The sequence below is a fragment of the Kogia breviceps genome, chromosome 11 (genome assembly GCF_026419965.1).
Source record: "Kogia breviceps isolate mKogBre1 chromosome 11, mKogBre1 haplotype 1, whole genome shotgun sequence".
Classification (NCBI taxonomy): domain Eukaryota; kingdom Metazoa; phylum Chordata; class Mammalia; order Artiodactyla; family Physeteridae; genus Kogia; species Kogia breviceps.
In genome coordinates this window covers 36,070,296-36,087,088 of record NC_081320.1, presented here as the reverse complement: position 1 = coordinate 36,087,088, position 16,793 = coordinate 36,070,296, and the positions used below count along the sequence as shown (strand labels likewise).

Sequence of the window (16,793 nt, the reverse complement as noted above, 5' to 3'; positions counted from 1 at the left end):
CCTGATGGGCATCCAAGTACCACAGGAAAAAACAATGCGTTACAGGTGACTTCTGGGCACAGTGAGCGCTGTGCCAGCTGAGGAGGCGATGACAAGCCCAAGGAGTTCCAAGCCCCAAACCAAGCCCTGGCCTTCCCTCACTTCTGGTCAGCCTACGTCCCACGCCAGACCCACCAACGGGATGCCGTGCGCCTCACCCCGGAGCAAATCGACCTCATCCGCCTCACGTGTGCCTCCTATTCTGCGCTGGAGCTTGTGACCTCAGTTAAAGGTACACGGGGGACTTCCCTGGTAGTCCAGAGGTTAGGACTCCATGCTTCCACTGCAGGGGGCTCGGGTTGGATCCCCGCTCACCGGGGAAGAGGCTCAGGTTCAAGGGCTCCTGCTTTGAACCATCTTCTACTCAACATGTAGAAATCAAAGCCTTCATCTGCCCTCCTAAGCCTTGTCCTCTCTCTCCAATTATGGAGTCAACAGACACTTACTGAGCCCCTAAGATATGTCAAGCACTGGTAGGCACTGGACATAACCTGATGAGACAGGAGGGAAAGGTTCAGTAGAACACAGGGTTATAGAAAAGGCACTGAAAAATATGTGAGAAATTCAAACTGTGTATGGTGCTATGAAGGAGCAGTTATGTAAGGCTGTGGGAGTCTACGTCAGCAGGAAAGAGATGGATGCGGCTTGAGGAGGGCCTCCCTTAAGAAATAAACTCTGGGGACTACCCTGGTGGTGCAGTGGTACAGAATCCGCCTGCCAACACTATTTACGGTGGCCAGGACAGGGAAGCAACCGAAGTGTCCATCGAGAGACGAACAGATAAAGAAGATGTGGCACATATATACAATGGACTCTTACTCCGCCATAAAAGGAAATGAAACTGAGTTATTTGTAGTGAGGTGGATAGACCCAGAGTCTGTCATACAGAGTGAAGTAAGTCACAAAGAGGAAATCAAATACCGTATGCTAATACATATATATGGAATCTAAAAAAAAAGGTTCTAATGAACCTAGGGGCAGGGCAAGAATAAAGACGCAGACATAGAGAATGGACTTGAGGACTCGGGGAAGGGGAAGGGTAAGCTGGGAGGCAGTAAGAGAGTAGCATTGACAAATATACAATACCAAATGTAAAATACCTGGCTAGTGGGAAGCAGCTGCACAGCACAGGAAGATCAGCTCAGTGCCTTGCAACCACCTAGAGGGGTGGGATCAGGAGGGTGGGAGGGAGATGCAGGAGGGAGGGGATGTGGGGATATACGTATGCATGCAGCTGATTCCCTTTGTTATACAGCAGAAACTGACACACCAGCGTAGAGCAATTATACTCCAACAAAGACGTTTAAAAACAAAAACAAAAAAACAATCCGCCTGCCAAGGCAGGGGACACAGGTCGGCTACCTGGTCCAGGAAGCTCCCACATGCCGCGGAGCCAGTAAGCCCGCGAGCCACCACTACCGAGTCCACGTGCCACAATTAGTGAGGACCGCATGCTCAGAGCCCGTGCTCGGCAACATGAGAAGCCACTCCACTGAGAAGCCCGTGCACCACAGAGAAGAGTAGCCCCGGCTCGCCGCAACTACAGAAAGCCCGCGCCCGGCAACGGAAACCCAACGCAACGAAAAATAAATAAATAAATAAATAAATTCATTAACCAAATAATCAAAAGTTATATTAAAAAAAAGAAAGAAACGAAAAGCAAAAATCTCTGCTGGGAATTCCCCGGTGCTCCGGTGGTCTAGTGTTTAGGACCCCGGGCCTCCACTTCAGGGGGCCCGGGTTCAATCCCTGGTTGGGGAACTGAGATCCTGCAAGCTGGCATCTCAGCCCAATTAAAAATGCAATAAAATAAAATATAACTAAATAAAACAAGAAAGCATCTCTGATTCAAGGTCTAAAGGGTGGGAAGGTGTTTATCGGGCCAGTATGTGGGCAGAAAACGTTTCCCATTTCAGTAAGTAGCACCTCCATTTACCCAATTCCACACCCTTAACCCACATTCCCCCCATCCAATTCATCACTAACTCCTATTCACCTCCAAGCCATCACTAACCTTCCAAATAGGACTCTAACCTGCCTGCTTTACTCCACCACCAAGGCCACCACTGTGCACAAAGCCAGTCTCCTAATGAGTCTCCCCAAATCTACTCCTGCCCTCTCCTAGCCATTCTCTTACAGTAGCCAGTGCGGTGTCTGAAAAAGGCATCTCTGCCAACACCACTTCTCTCTTTATACCCTGCAATGGCTTCCCACCAAGTTTACGATCAATCCCAAACTGATGATGGACTGCAGGCTGAAAGACAACAAGGAGGTAGGGAGGGTGTCAGGTTCGAAAGAGGGATGAACGGTCTAGGCAAACAGCGAAAAGGGCTGAAAAGAAAATGATCAGCACTTGCACAACAGTCCTGATGCAGGCAGGAAAGAAAATGCAGGAAGAGTGAAGGAATACCAATAGCCACTTTTTATTTCTGCAATGCCTTTGCAATTCCCAAAGTGCTTCATCGATAACTGTGATTCTCAAACCTCGCTGTACATGAGAATCATCTGGAGAGATTTTAAACGCTACCAATGGCCAGGCCTCACCCCAAGCCAATTAAATCAGCATAGACATTTCACTGTATTACATTTTATTCCCTGCCCCCAAACATCCATTTAGACCCAGGAGAAGGAAAAGGGGATGTGACTAGCAATAGAGAGAAATTTTCTGCACAACAATGGCCATGGCAAGCTTAGGCGCTTTGGGTGAAATCTCTCTGGGAAGTACTGGCAGTGGAAGAAAAAGCCAAACTGACACACAAGTATTGCCTGGTGTGCATTTCCAGCCTCTGCCTTCTTTCTCATCTCTTGGTGGCAGGTGGAGGAAGTGGAGAAACGGTTAAACTTCTTTATAAACCGGCAGAAGGTCATAGCATCCTCTCACTATCTCTGCATAGGTTCTAGTCTCTGCAGCACTACAGAAGCTTTGCCCAACGTAATGAACAGTTGAAAGTCAAATGTAATACTTCATCAGACGACTTAAAAATGCTTGCACACTGGAAAGAATTGCAGAGAACACAAATGGACCCAGAGCAACCTTTGCCAAAAGAGAATACTGTGCTCAATGTACAGCCATAGCTCTTTTCCACATGAGCAAACAGTCAGGAGGATAAAAGAACTTGGTCAAACTCACACAAGTAAGTAGGACAGAATCTGGTCTGTCTGTCCTAAGCGTTGTGTTCTTTAACCACCAGGCTAGCTTTTCTCAGATCTGATTCATGCATACTGTAACCATATACCTCTGTTTGCCTCGAATCTTCCCTGTTTATACGTATGCCTGCTGCCGTTTTAAATACGGCCCACTTGGACTCCCCAAAGCAACCGAGAAGACACAATCATTTGGTCACTCTATACATGGACCACTGTGGTGGGGCTGCCCAGGAAGCTTATTTAAAAAGTGCAGCTTAGGGCTTCCCTGGTGGCGCAGTGGTTCAGAGTCCGCCTGCCGATGCAGGGCACACGGGTTCATGCCCCGGTCTGGGAAGATCCCACATGCCGCGGAGCAGCTGGCTCCGTGGGCCATGGCCGCTGAGCCTGCACTCCGCAACGGGAAAGACCACAACAGTGAGAGGCCCACGCACCACACACACATACACACACACACACACACACACACACACAAGTTGCAGCTTCCTGAGCCCTACTCCACATCTAGATAAGTTTTCTGAGGGTTGTCTCAAGAATCCAGGTACAAGTCTTTTTAAGTGCTTTTGTGGAACTCCCCAGGTGAGTCTCTCACTCTCCTAAGTTAAGAAACCGTTTATTCCGCCTCCCCCAGATGCCCAGCCAGGTCCTGTTAAGGTTGGAGTCCCCGCACCACATCACAGGGATGCTCCCAGCCAAGTCATCTCTGGAGCCTTGGAGAATCTGAATGGTCTCATGCTGGCCCACCTGCCACGACAAACCTCCTCCAGAGCATTCCCCTTCACACTTCACCTTCTACCACTCCCAAAGGCAGTCTGCTCCAATGAGGCCTGACTTCGTCTGTCCTAATGGGCACCCGCTGATTCAAGCACTTTAGGAGAACAAGGTGCTGTGCTTCTCAACCAGGGTGGCCCAACCTCTAAATTGGTAGTCCAAGCAGTCTCTACCTCCTGGGCACATCCCCTCTGCAACAGCCCAAGTACACGAATGTCCCATCTTTGCTTTCTCAAGGTCGGCAACAGGGAGTCCCCTCCTAAAGAAGGTTCTCTCTCATTGCCACACTATCCAAGGCTGCCCCAAATGTGCTTCCTCCCTGTGGGCCTGCTCAGGCTAAGGGCAGAGTCATCTCTTTCGTCTCTGAGTCGGACCAAATCGTCTTCGTAACACCTCTTCACGGTGTTGACCATGTCTTTCACGGGGGCTGCTGCTGAGCCTTTCTCTCATCCTTTCATGGTGGAGAGAGAGAGGGGATTCTAATGATTCTTACCTCTAGGGGAGAGGGCGAGTGTCATGATTATGTGATCATTCGGTATGATGTCCTTTCGACAGGAATTTGTTTGGACTTTCACGTTAAAGTGGGCCCACCATTCCCACTTTGTGAGGTCATTCAGCACCCTCATTTTGCACCTTTAACATCTCTCTCAGTATCACCTTGGAAATGTTTGAAACGGCATGAGTTTGTCCTCACGTTCCTATCAGCTGGGAATCCGGGGCCCCAACATGAACCTAACCATTGAGCGCAACACCTCTCCACGACCTGTGTAACACTGGGTAGGCCCCTTCACCTCTCGGGTTTTTGAAGCCCTCGGGTGTAAAAATGGGAGGGTTCTATGAATCTATATTTGGGGCAGGACAAGGTCGAGAAGAGTGTGTCTCTGCTTTTATTCTTCCAAAATGGAATGTCTGCCCTCTCTTCCCCATGGGTCCACATGTCACTTGTCCTTCAGGCCCACTGCCAAGGAGCCTTCCCTGATTCCCCAGTCCACACAAATCTCTGCCTCTTAGGGTCAGGGCCGTACAACCTAGCTGCCTCCTCACGTTCATCTTGCCTCTCAAGCCGATCTCACGATGTGGGTCTCTCTTGCCCTCCTGTGGCCCCTGGGGCTGTGCCAGCCCACCGGCACACCCCACGTGGGGTGTCTACTAGACTAGGGCATGGGTGGGGAGGCCCCGGTGTGAGGGCCCAGGCAGAGTACCTCTGCCTCCACCCTGCTCTCCTCCACAGAACTGCCCCTCCTCCTCAAGCCTGACCCCCAAGTCACAGGTTCCATACGATGACCTCACTGGTTAGTGAGCACCTCACCGGCATTCCACAGTTTCCATGGCAGTGTAACTGTGCAAACAAAGTTTGCTGCCCTCAGAGAAACTTCCCTACTGGTTCTCCACCAGAGACCAATCTCTTTGGTTGTCTGAGACAGAATGTGTGACCGAATCCTCTACACATATTCCAACCTGTGCTCTGTTCCCTGGCTGGGCGGTGCAGGAGGAACAGCGAGACAGGGCATCTGCGGAACAGGCCTGGGGTACACACAACCTCACCTGGCTGCCACGTGTTTCTGTGGCTCTTGCCCACTACGTACACCCGAGTCCTTTCCCAGATGTAAGTAATACCAGTGTGACCTGGGACATCTTCAGGGTCCCACAGTGCTCACTGCTGAGGACAAGTGAAAGGTCAGCCCCGGACTAGTGTGCAGGAAGCTTCTGATCTTTATAAATATAGCCTTCCGCTTTGGGCTACAGGATGCTTCCATTCAGACCCTTTCCTGATGGGCCTCTTAGCAAAAGACAAGTGCGTTGTTGTGGGCAAGTGGTAAATGGAGCAGTTTGAGGAAGAGGGCCACTCTTGAACCACACCTTCAAACCCAGGCACCTCTGTGCTGGCACGGAGACATCGAGATCGGTCCCCTCAGACACATCCCATACTGAGCTGCTGAGTACTAGGGGAGAGGGTGGTGCCATAGTCATGGGAAGGACGGAAGAACCAAGGGGCGGGGGGTGATGAAGTGCTAGTGAGACCGGAGGGCTGAGGAGATGGTGCCCCAGGAGGCTGGGTTGATGTGAGCCTAGATATGGTACCCAGAAGCCGGGTTCTAAGTCTCCTGTTCACTCTGCCTCAGTAGTGGACCTCGTGCTACTCTAGATACAAGGATCCCAGGGTGAGAGTTCAGTGTGTTTGAAACAGGCAGTATACATGGGGCCCAAGAGGGGTGGCCAAGGTGGGAGTGGTCCTGAACCAAGTTATATTAGATGATTGTTTTCGAAATCTTGAAAGGCATTTCCATGAAAGCCTCAGAAATGACAGACAGCAAGAAATGGTTGGTTTCTCTGTTGTGGAAGGGACAGATGGAGAGGATCATGAGTGCAATGACTTTCGGCTTCTACTGTTTTCCCTGGAAACGGTGAAGACACTTCCTCATGTGCTGCAGCCGTAGGCTCCAGGAATTGCCTTTGCAGCCAGTTTCCCTTCTCCAGGGACTCAGAGAGGTGATGGGCCAAGGCTGTGCTTTGGATGTCCAGTAGATGAAAGGTCTTCGGCCAGAAACTGGGAGAGACTTGAGAGAGGGAAATCCTGCCAGGAGACTGTGTACAGCCGAAGGGACTGATCACTTCTGATTTTCTTTGCAGCAGCAGCGGCTCCCGTTTCTCCTCCAACACCTGGTCACTACCACGTCCTCTACCGGGGATGTGAAGAAACGCAGTTGGGCTGGCACGGGGAGACCTACTGCCTGGCTGGTGGCTACCGGGCCTACGGGGACGTTCCTTTGGCCACACCAGCAAAGGTGGAAGCCAAGAAGCCAGTCCCCAGACGAGCTCTGAAGAGAAAGCGTGCTCCGGAGGAGTTGGACGGAGATCTCTGCTGCTCCAGACCGAAAATCCGGCGATTGCAGGAGTCAAGCAGCTTACTAGGATTACAAGGTGCTGTGATGCTCAAGCAGAGTGGCCCCACCTCTGGGCACATCCCCTCTGCAACAGCCCAAGTACACGAATGTCCCATTTTGGCTTTTGCAAGGTCGGCAACAGGGAGTCCCTTCCTAAAGAAGGTTCTCTCTCATTGCCACACTATCCAAGGCTGCCCCAAATGTGCTTCCTTCCTGTGGGCCTGCTCAGGCTAAGAGCAGAGTCATCTCTTTCCTTCTCTGAGTCGGACCAAATCGTCTTAGTAACACCTCTTCACAGTGTTGACCATGTCTTTCACAGGGGCTGCTGCTGAGCCTTTCTCTCATCCTTTCATGGTGGAGAGAGGGAGAGAGAGGATTCTAATGATATTTACCTCTACGGGAGAGGGCGAGTGTCATGATTATGTGATCATTCGGTATGATGTCCTTTTGACAGGAATTTGTTTGGACTTTCACGTTAACGTGGGCCCACCATTCCCACTTTGTGGGGTCATTCAGCACCCTCATTTTGCACCTTTCACATCTCTCTCAGTATCACCTTGGAAATGTTTGAAATGGCATGAGCTCTTCCTCACGTTCCTATCAGCTGTGAATCCGGGGGCCCAACATGAACCTAACCATTGAGTGCAACACCTCTCCACGACCTGTGTTAACACTGGGGAGGCCCCTTCACCTCTAGGGTTTTTGAAGCCCTCGGGTATTAAAATGGGAGGGTTCTATGAATTTATATTTGGGGCAGGACAAGGTCGAGAAGAGTGTGTCTCTGTTTTTATTCTTCCAAAATGGAATGTCTGCCCTCTCTTCCCCATGGGTTCACATGTCACTTGTCCTTCAGGCCCACTGCCAAGGAGCCTTCCCTGATTCCCCAGTCCACACAAATCTCTGCCTCTTAGGGTCAGGGCCGTACAACCTAGCTGCCTCCTCACGTTCATCTTGCCTCTCAAGCCGATCTCACGATGTGGGTCTCTCTTGCCCTCCTGTGGCCCCTGGGGCTGTGCCAGCCCACCGGCACGCCCCACGTGGGGTGTCTACTAGACTAGGGCATGGGTGGGGAGGCCCCGGTGTGAGGGCCCAGGCAGAGTACCACTGCCTCCACCCTGCTCTCCTCCACAGAACTGCCCCTCCTCCTCAAGCCTGCCCCTCAACTCACACGTTCCTTATAGGACCTCACTGGCTAGTGATGACCTCACAGGCCTTCTCACAGTTTCCATGGCAGGGTAACGATGCAAACGTGCTGCTGCCCTCAGAGATACTTCCCTACCGGTTCTCCACCAGAGACCGATCTCTTTGGTTGTCTGAGAGAGAATCCCTCACCAGACCTTCTGCATTTACTCTAACCTGTCCTACGTTCCCTGAGAGGGCAGTGCACGAGGTACACCGACACCGGGCATCTGTCCAAGAGGCATGGTGTACGCACAACTTCCCCTGGCTGCCACATGTTTCCTGGGGCTTGCCCAGCACATACACCTGAGCACTTTCCCAGCTGTAACGAATACCAGTGACCCGCGGCACCTTCAAGGACCCACAGTGCTCACTGCTGAGGACAAGTGAAAGGTCATCCCTGGACAAGTGTGCGGGAAGGTTCTGATCTTTATCAAAGGAGCCTTCCCCTTTGGGCTACAGGATGCTTCCATTCAGACCCTTTCCTGATGGGCCTCTTAGCAAAAGACAAGTGCGTTGTTGTTGGCGAATGGTCAATGGAGCAGTTTGAGGAAGAGGGCCACCCTTGAACCGCACCTTCAAACCCAGGCACCTCTGTGCTGTCGTGTAGACATCTAGATCGGTCCCGTCAGACACATCCCATACTGAGCGGCTGAGTACTAGGGCCCACGGTGGTGCCCTATTGATGGCAGGAGCGGAAGAACCAAGGGGGCGTGATGAAGTGCTAGTGAGACCGGAGGGCTGAGGAGATGGTGTCCCAGGAGGCTGGGTTGATGTGAGCCTAGACATGGTACTCAGAACCCGGTTCTGAGTCTCCCGATCACTCTGCCTCAGTATGTGGCCTGTTCTAATCGAGATAAAAGGATCAGAGGACTAGAGTTCCGTGTGGTTGAAACAGGCACTGTAAAAATGGGACCCAAGAGGGGTTGCCAAGGTGGGAGGGGTTCTGAACCAACTTATATTAGATTACCTTTTTCCAAAACTTGAACGATATTTCCATTAAAGCCTCACAAGTGATAGACTGCAAGAAATGTTTTCTCTGTTGTGGAAGGGAGAGATGGAGAGGATCATGCTTGCAATGACTTTCGTGTTCTACTGTTTGCCCTGGAAACGGTGAAGGGACTCCCTCATCTGCTGCAGCCGTAGGCCCTAGGAATCGCTTTTGCAGCCAGGGTCCCTTCTCCAGGGACTCAGAGAGGTGATGGGCCAAGGCTGTGTTTTGGATGTCCAGTAGATGAAAGGTCTCTGGCCAGAAACTGGGAGAGACATGAGAGAGGGAGATTCGGCCAGGAGACTGTGCACAGCAGAAGGGACTGATCACTTTTGATTTTCTTTGCAGCAGCAGCGGCTCCCGTTTCTCCTCGTACAGCTGGTCACTGCCACGTCCTCAACCGAGGGTGTGGGGAAACGCAGTTGGGCTGCCATGGGGAGACATACTGCCGGGCTGGTGGCTACCGGGCCTACGGGGATGTTCCTTCGGCCACGCCAGCAAAGGTGGAAGCGGAGCAGGAGCCAGTCGCCAGACGTGCGCCCAAGAGAAAGCGCGCTCCGCAAGACTCGGACGAAGATCTTTGCTCCCGACCCCAAATCCGGCGATTGTAGCATGGTGCCAGGAGGCGGACTCCACAGAATCTTGCTGGCTGAGCCATTCTCAAGAGAGGGCCATGGCAAAGCTCACAAGGTTACCACCCGACCCCCCCCCACAACCCCCCATTTCCTGCTCCCCAAAGCAAGAACAGGATGGAGAGTCAAGCAGCACACACCCTGCCCCAAGATTCACATGCTCCTTTATTCCCAGCCCCTTCTGTCCCCAGTGGCGTCCCCTACTGCTCGGCAAAGTGTTTTTCTGTAACAGATTTCTAAAGGTCGCCACAGCTCAGACTTAGGTCACTACCCCTGTGCTAGGCACTCCTGCCACCCGGGAAAGGTTCCAAAGGTGGAGCAGCTCCAGGGGGTGCCAGGGATCAGAGCAAAAACTTGAGAGGCTGGGGATGAAGGAGTTTGGGCACAGTCCCGAAAGCATCTCAGTGGTTGAGCTTCTGTGAGAAAGCACATCCCCACTGTGTGGGGAGGTGGTGGGGGGAAGGGGTCCCTAGAGGAGGCAGCTAGGGGGAGGGCCTGAGGCTGGAAATGGGGAATGGCGTGCGGCCTCTGAGCGAGCACAGGCACTTAGCCCTTGAGGTTTCTGGGAAAGCTAGAGCCACAAGGGCCACGAGAGAAGGCAAGTGGAGCAGCAGAAGCCAGGTGCCAGATCTCTCCTCAGAACCTATACTTCTCCACGAGGCCGGGCTTTCCACGCTGAGGTAGGAGCGATCCTGGCCAGAAGGACAGCCAGCGGCAGCTCTGGGAGGAAGGGTGCTGCACTGGGGGCTCTGCTGCCATGGAAATGACTTCATTTCCTTCCACTCAAATACCATACGGACTGGGTTCCTGCTCTGGTGAGTACAAGGGTCGCTGACTGTCCCCAGAAGCTTGTTCAGTTCACATCCCCAAAGTCCCTCTATTCGGGCCCTGGGGAGGTGTAGCAACTCCTGAGGGCGCTCTTTCCTGAGGCTGGCTGACCGAAGTGGGGGAGGTTCCTGATAGGTCCCAGGTGCTGGTTGAAGTCCCCGGAGAATGGTCATGCAGGCTGGGGAGTCAGGTAGGTGGAGAGAGAAGGCTGGGGGCAGAGGGCCCCTTCCTGAATCCAGAGCTCACAAGGTTACCCCCCACCATTTCCAGAAACTATCTCTTCCCCCATACCAGCCCCAATGGCCCGGTACTGGGAAACCGGGAGCCCAGAGCACTTGTGGCCACAGAGACACTCGCACGCAGCCCTCGGCGTGGGCGGGGCCTGCTGCAGGCGGATGGGGTCGAGGTGTGCTCCCGGGAGGCCTCGGGCTGAAGGTGGCCCCCTGAGAGAAGCACCCCAGCTTGGACAGGAAGTTTAGAGGCGGGGGAGAGCAACCTAGGGCGCGCCCTCGGAGCAGTGGGAGTGGGAAGAGGGCCGGGGGCAGAGGGCACCCGCGATGGGAGGCCAGTGGGCTCTCAGCAGAGGCCAGCTGAGCCCGCAGGACCTGCCTCTGAGCAGGGGCCGGGAGGGAAGTGGCACCCTGTGGCTGCTGGGCTTCGCGGATTGCGGCTCTCCGCACACGGGTCGCAGGGTACTGTGACTCTCTATCCCCTCCTTCACCCTGTCCCCCTCGCGAGGCCGTGCCGCTGGGTGGCCTGTGTCGATGGGCAGAACCCCATCTCCTGCTCCTCTCAGAATGGCCTCTGCCTGCCTGCCTGCCTGGCCTTGCACAGCTTGCGGCCCGGGGGCCTCGAAGGTCCCCGCGCACTCAGCCAGCGGCCTCTGCTGGGTCTGCTGCTGCAGCCAGTAACCCGGGAGCACACCACGCCAGGCACCTCCAGCACCCCAAGTCCGCGGGAGTGCACGCGGGCCCTGATGCGGGACTTCCCGCTTGGGGACGGGTGGCTGCAGTGTGTGCGGGCTGCTGGGGGCCGGTGGGGTCCTAGCCCGGCACTGGGCAGGAGAGGAGGTCCGGAGCATGCAGAGCTAGTGGGGAAGCTCCCTCACACCACCCCTGGATGTCCTCTCCATCATCTAGGGATGCCCTTCCCCTTCTCTGTCATCCCCTCCCTCGTGGGAACCCCTCAGCCCAGGCCGCAGCTGCTCCTAGTATAGTCTGTGTGAGTGTGAGGTGGGGCACCTCCAGGCTGCCCCAGGCCAGGCAATGTGTCCTGCCTGATCCCAAGACCTAAGGAGCCCTCCCATTTGCCTTGACCTCCCTCCAGCCACAGCGACATGCCCCTGGCCCTGAGGCAGTTTCGCCACAATGGACTCCAGGATGTTCATCTGTGCAATTGCAGCCATGGCCGGACCAGCATGGACAGGCTGAAAGATGGTCTCCTGGGTGCCCAGGTACCAAAGGGACACACAAGGTGCCACCATGGCTGCTGGGGAATGTGGAGTATTTTGGGGGCCTCAGAGACCACAGGTTAGTCACATTGGAACTAAGTTACCATAGTGACCTAGAAAGTGCCATGCCATGGATGCTGGGGGCTACAGGGGTCTCAGTGAGCCAACCTGACGGGCATCCAAGTACCACAGAAAACGCATTACATGTGACTTCTGGGCACAGTGAGTGCTGTGCCAGCTGAGGAGGCGATGAGAAGCCCAGGAGTTCCAAAGCCCAAACCAAGCCCTGGCCGGAATTCCCTCAATTCTCGTCAGCCTACATCCCATGCCAGACCCACCAACGGGATGCTGTGTGCCTCACCCTGGAGCAAATTGACCTCATCTGCCTCACGTGTGCCTACTATTCTGAGCTGGAGCTTGTGACCTCAGTTAAAGGTAGACGGGGGACTTCCCTGGTAGTCCAGAGGTTGAGACTCCACGCTTCGCATGGCCAAAAAACAAAAACAAAAAAAGGTGAACAGACTGGTGGTGGTAGGTGTTAGGGACTTCAGTAAGCTACCCCTGCCTCTGAAAATGATCATCTGACCTACCTGCCCCCAGATTTCAACAATACCGGAAGTTGGATGGCCTCATTGGTGTGGAGGGCGGCCACTCACTGGACAGTAGCCTCTCCACCTTGCGTACCCCTTCTACGCACTGGGTGTGCGCTACGTGACACTCACCCACACCTGCAATGCGCCCTGGCGAGCACAGTGCAGATGGTAAGGGCCCAGTGAGGCAGGGATCTGCCCAAGATCACGCTGGGGCCCAAAGCAAGTTTACCCCTGGGATCTGGCCCTGAACCTGGGCTGGGGAGGGGAAGGGGGGCTTGCAGAACAAGACTGAATCCCCAGAAGGGCCCTCCTACTGCCAGGCACAGCCCAGTTTGGGTCCCTCCTCTTGCACCAGGGAGTTACATGTGTAGACGGTTCGACAGAATCCCTTTCTAGGCTCTTGTAGCCAAGTCATGGCCACCAGGCAGACTGCCTCCTGGCCATCCTGCAGGGCACAGAGCTCAACAAAGGGTATCCACCCCTTCTACAGCAATGTCAGTCGGCTGCCCGGCTTTGGCCAGGTAAGGACCCGGGTTCCATACCCTGCCCCACATGAATGTACAGCCCCGCCTGTTCCCTACTGATAAATGCACACAAGATAAATGCAGCCCTGATGCCCTCTCCCCATCCTGTCCCTGCAGAAGGTGGTGGCAGAAATGAACCGCCTAGGCATGATGGTGGCCTTGTCCCATGTCTCGGATGCTGTGGCACGGCGAGCCCTAGAAGTGTCACAGTCACCTGTCATCTGCTCCCACTCAGCTGCCCGGGGTGTGTGCAAGAACACTCGGAATGTTCCTGATGGTATCCTGCAGCTCCTGGTGAGAGACTGCCCTGGCCCTCAAACCTAAGGCAAGAGGTTCAAACCAGGAGCCCTTGAACCTGAGCCTCTTCTCCCTCAATTTCCTCAAACCCCAGGTTAAATATCTTCTGCCCCCAAAATCCCCGGTCCATAGCCCCTGAACTGTTGAACCCTAGGTGGGGGTCGAGGTGCTAAGATACTCCTCCAAACCTGGAAACCCAGGGCCAAGACACCACCCAGATCAGGGCTGCAGCTCCTCCATTCACACAAACCCAGAGAGGAGATGACTCTGACCTCAAAGCCAGGGCTGAACACCTTCCTCACAGGGGCCGACAGAGTGAACAGGCAGGTGGCTGTGCTGGAGGCCAAGCTAACTGTCCACCGGTGCGCCCCTGCAGAAGAAGAACGGTGGCATTGTGATGGTGTCCTTGTCCATGCGGGTGCTGCAGTGCAACCCGTTAGCCAACGTGTCCGCTGTGGCAGGTAAGCCTCACCCTGGGCTCTCTGAAAACTCTGATTTGGAGCTGAAGCTGGCTCCAAATCTAGGGAGGACTTCAGAAGAGCCCCAGTGGTTTGACACACCTGTTGGCAATAGGTACAGCTCCCCAAAACCCAATAACGGACATTACACAGCACCTTGGTGCCATGTGGAACTGGAGCCACGGAATCAAAACTGCCATACTGATGGCTATCAGGGAGGCTGTCAGACACAGAGCCCAGGTGCTGCCCAACTGTGCCTCTGCAGGGGCTCCTAAAGCACACTGCCCCTACCTCTGGCCAAGGGACTGGACAGCTCCTTAGGTCTCTGGGGTCTTCAGCATTTGTACTCTTGTTCCTCTCTCATCCTCCACACCCGGGGAAAGGAGCCCCCACAGCTTCTCAAGGAGACTGGGAGGCAGGGTGAATCTTGGGTGGGAAATGGCCCAAACAGGGGGCTCTGGGGTCCACTCCAAATCTGAAGTCCAGTCTAGAGCCAGCTGGATTCACTTCACATCAAACCTCAGGGCCCTCCAGTTGGTACTCTTGGTGCCAGGTCATGAAGGAACTGGCCTGTTTGGCCTACAGGCTGCAAAAAGGGGAATCAACAGAGGCCAGTCACCACCACCACCCCTGCACTGGAAGCCCCACACTGCTGACTTTCCATTCTTCAGATCACTTCAACCACATCAGGGCAGTCACTGGATGCAAGTTCATCGGGACTGGTGGAGATTATGACGGGGCTGGCCGGTGAGGGCTTCCCGTGGCTTGTCTCGGGCTGGCTGGGCAGCAGTGGGGCTTTCACAGCCACCGTGCCCACCACACCGTGGTCCTCATGGCCTAGACCATAGCCTCAGGTGTGCTGGCCCAACTGGTATCTCCCCTCTCCCAGGGTCTGCTTCCTGGGCTCTCCCGTCTGTTTGACCCTCCTCTAGGTCATCATATTTGTCGAAAACACCACACAGAGCTCATCTGCCCAGCATCTGCACCCATCCAGTGCCAGCAGACCCACGGCCTCTGAGCAGACTCTTAGCAAGGTCTGGGCTGGGCTGACCATCTTCTCTGCCTGCAGTTGGGTCTGTGCATGCAGGGGGGTCAACCCAGTTCTTAAAGAGCTTTTCTTCTCTTTGTAAGTGAAGGCAAAAATTGCATTCAGTGAAAGGCATATATCTTAACAATACAATTCAATGACTTTGGGTGAATAGTTGAGGCGCTTTGGGGGTCTTCCTCTGAAGGATGAAGAGCAGGAGTGAATCATTTACTCTCTCCAAGTCTCCATTTTCCATATCTGACCAGGGCTGGGGTTCAGTGGACCCTGGACACATGGGGCTTTGGTTCTGACTCAGGACCAGGGAACAGGTCTGAGGCCCTATAGCTGCCTGGCTGGCGGCCACACAGGTTCCCACAGGCGCTGGAGGACGTGTTCATATACCTGGTACTGACAGAGGAGTTGCTGGGGCGTGGCTGGAGTGAGGAAGAGCTCTGGGGTGTGCTTCGAGGAAACGTGCGGCGGGTCTTCAGACAGGTGGAACAGGTATGCTGGGCTGGGCAAAAGAGTAGCTCTGAGCAGGTGGTCTGTGCACGTGTACGCAGGGGTGCTGTGAGAGGTGCTGCCCGCTGACTGCCTCCTCCAGGTACGGGAGGAGAACGAGGGACAGAGTCCCTTGGAGGACGAGTTCCCAGATGAGTAGCTGGGGAGCTCTTGCCGTTCCGTCCTCCCACGTCTGCATCAGAGACAGGACCTGGCTCCAGACCAGAAACTAACCAGAGCTGCAGTTCGTGGGAATCCCATTTTGTCACCTAAGCGGTCATTCTCAAACTCTTGCTGCCACATGGGCCCAGGCCTCACAGTTATTTCTGCCTTCCCTGTGCTCATTGTTTGGCTTTGGTGATCCAGTGATTCCTGCCAGATGTCACTTTGGCAGCCACAGAGACCACACAAAGTTTCCTTGAATGCGAGCACAAACACTTCCTGAAAATAAATGCTTTAGAAGCGGAATCAGCACGAGTGTCCTTCTCCGTGGTGGGGTCTGTGGTGCAGGCTCCCAATACTGGGGTTTGGTGGGGGACCCCGCAGTTTACACACCGAATACTCAAGGAAGACCAGTTGGCAGTGGCCTGAGGAAACCCAGGTGGCTTGGCTCAGCACTGGAGGAAGACAGTGGGTGGCTCTGGCTGCGGGAGGGTGGACCTACTTGGTTCCCTCTGTGTAGCTCACCTCCATCCACATCCTGACCCACTGAGTACCACCTGGGGATCTTTCAGGGAATTCTGGTTCACATGCCCAAGAAGAGAACATGCCTAGATCACAAATGATCTTTGGACCTATTTCGACAGAGCCCACAATCTCAGGCTACTTAATGGGCCATAGACCTCCAATGGCTAGACTGCTCTGGATGTGGGCACACCTCCTCCCCTGTTCCTCAGGGACTTCCTCTCTAATCGCTTCAGGCTACTTAGACAACCACCCCATCTTCCCCCAGTTCATTAATGATAAAAGAACCTGCACTGGGGCTTCCCTGGTGGTGCAGTGGTTGAGGGTCCGCCTGCCGATGCAGGGGACGCGGGTTCGTGCCCCGGTCCGGGAGGATCCCACGTGCCGCAGAGCGGCTAGGCCCGTGAGCTATGGCCGCTGGGCCTGCGTGTCCGGAGCCTGTGCTCCGCAATGAGAGAGGCACAGCAGTGAGAGGCCCGCGTAACAAACAAAACAAAACAAAACAAAACAAAAAATAACAACTGCACTAATTCGAGCCAAAACTGAGTTAATACATTGAGTTAATAATGACAGGTAGGGCTTCCCTGGTGGCGCAGTGGTTAAGAACCCACCTGCCAAAGCAGGTGACACGGGTTCGAGCCCTGGTCCGGGAAGATCCAACATGCCATGCCACGAAGCAACTACGCCCGTGCACCACAACTACTGAGCCCACGTGCTGCAACTACCGAAGCCATGTGCCTAGACAAGGGCCTTACACAGTATCTAAAGCCATGACAAGAAGAAACTAGGG

The 16,793-nt window shown here is 54.4% G+C and overlaps 1 protein-coding gene across 1 annotated transcript in view; it reads left to right on the top strand.

Annotated features, from left to right (window-relative positions):
* Positions 1 to 16,031, top strand: part of LOC131765160 (dipeptidase 2-like) — an 86,564-nt gene extending 70,533 nt beyond the window's left edge. Inside the window, 10 exon segments of the mRNA XM_067006908.1 lie at positions 142 to 291; positions 12,539 to 12,604; positions 12,607 to 12,662; positions 12,964 to 13,033; positions 13,154 to 13,330; positions 13,710 to 13,794; positions 14,463 to 14,538; positions 15,187 to 15,322; positions 15,423 to 15,563; positions 16,002 to 16,031. Coding sequence (XP_066863009.1) covers positions 142 to 291; positions 12,539 to 12,604; positions 12,607 to 12,662; positions 12,964 to 13,033; positions 13,154 to 13,330; positions 13,710 to 13,794; positions 14,463 to 14,538; positions 15,187 to 15,322; positions 15,423 to 15,563; positions 16,002 to 16,031 — 987 coding nt within the window.
* The last annotated feature ends 762 nt before the right edge of the window (positions 16,032 to 16,793 follow it).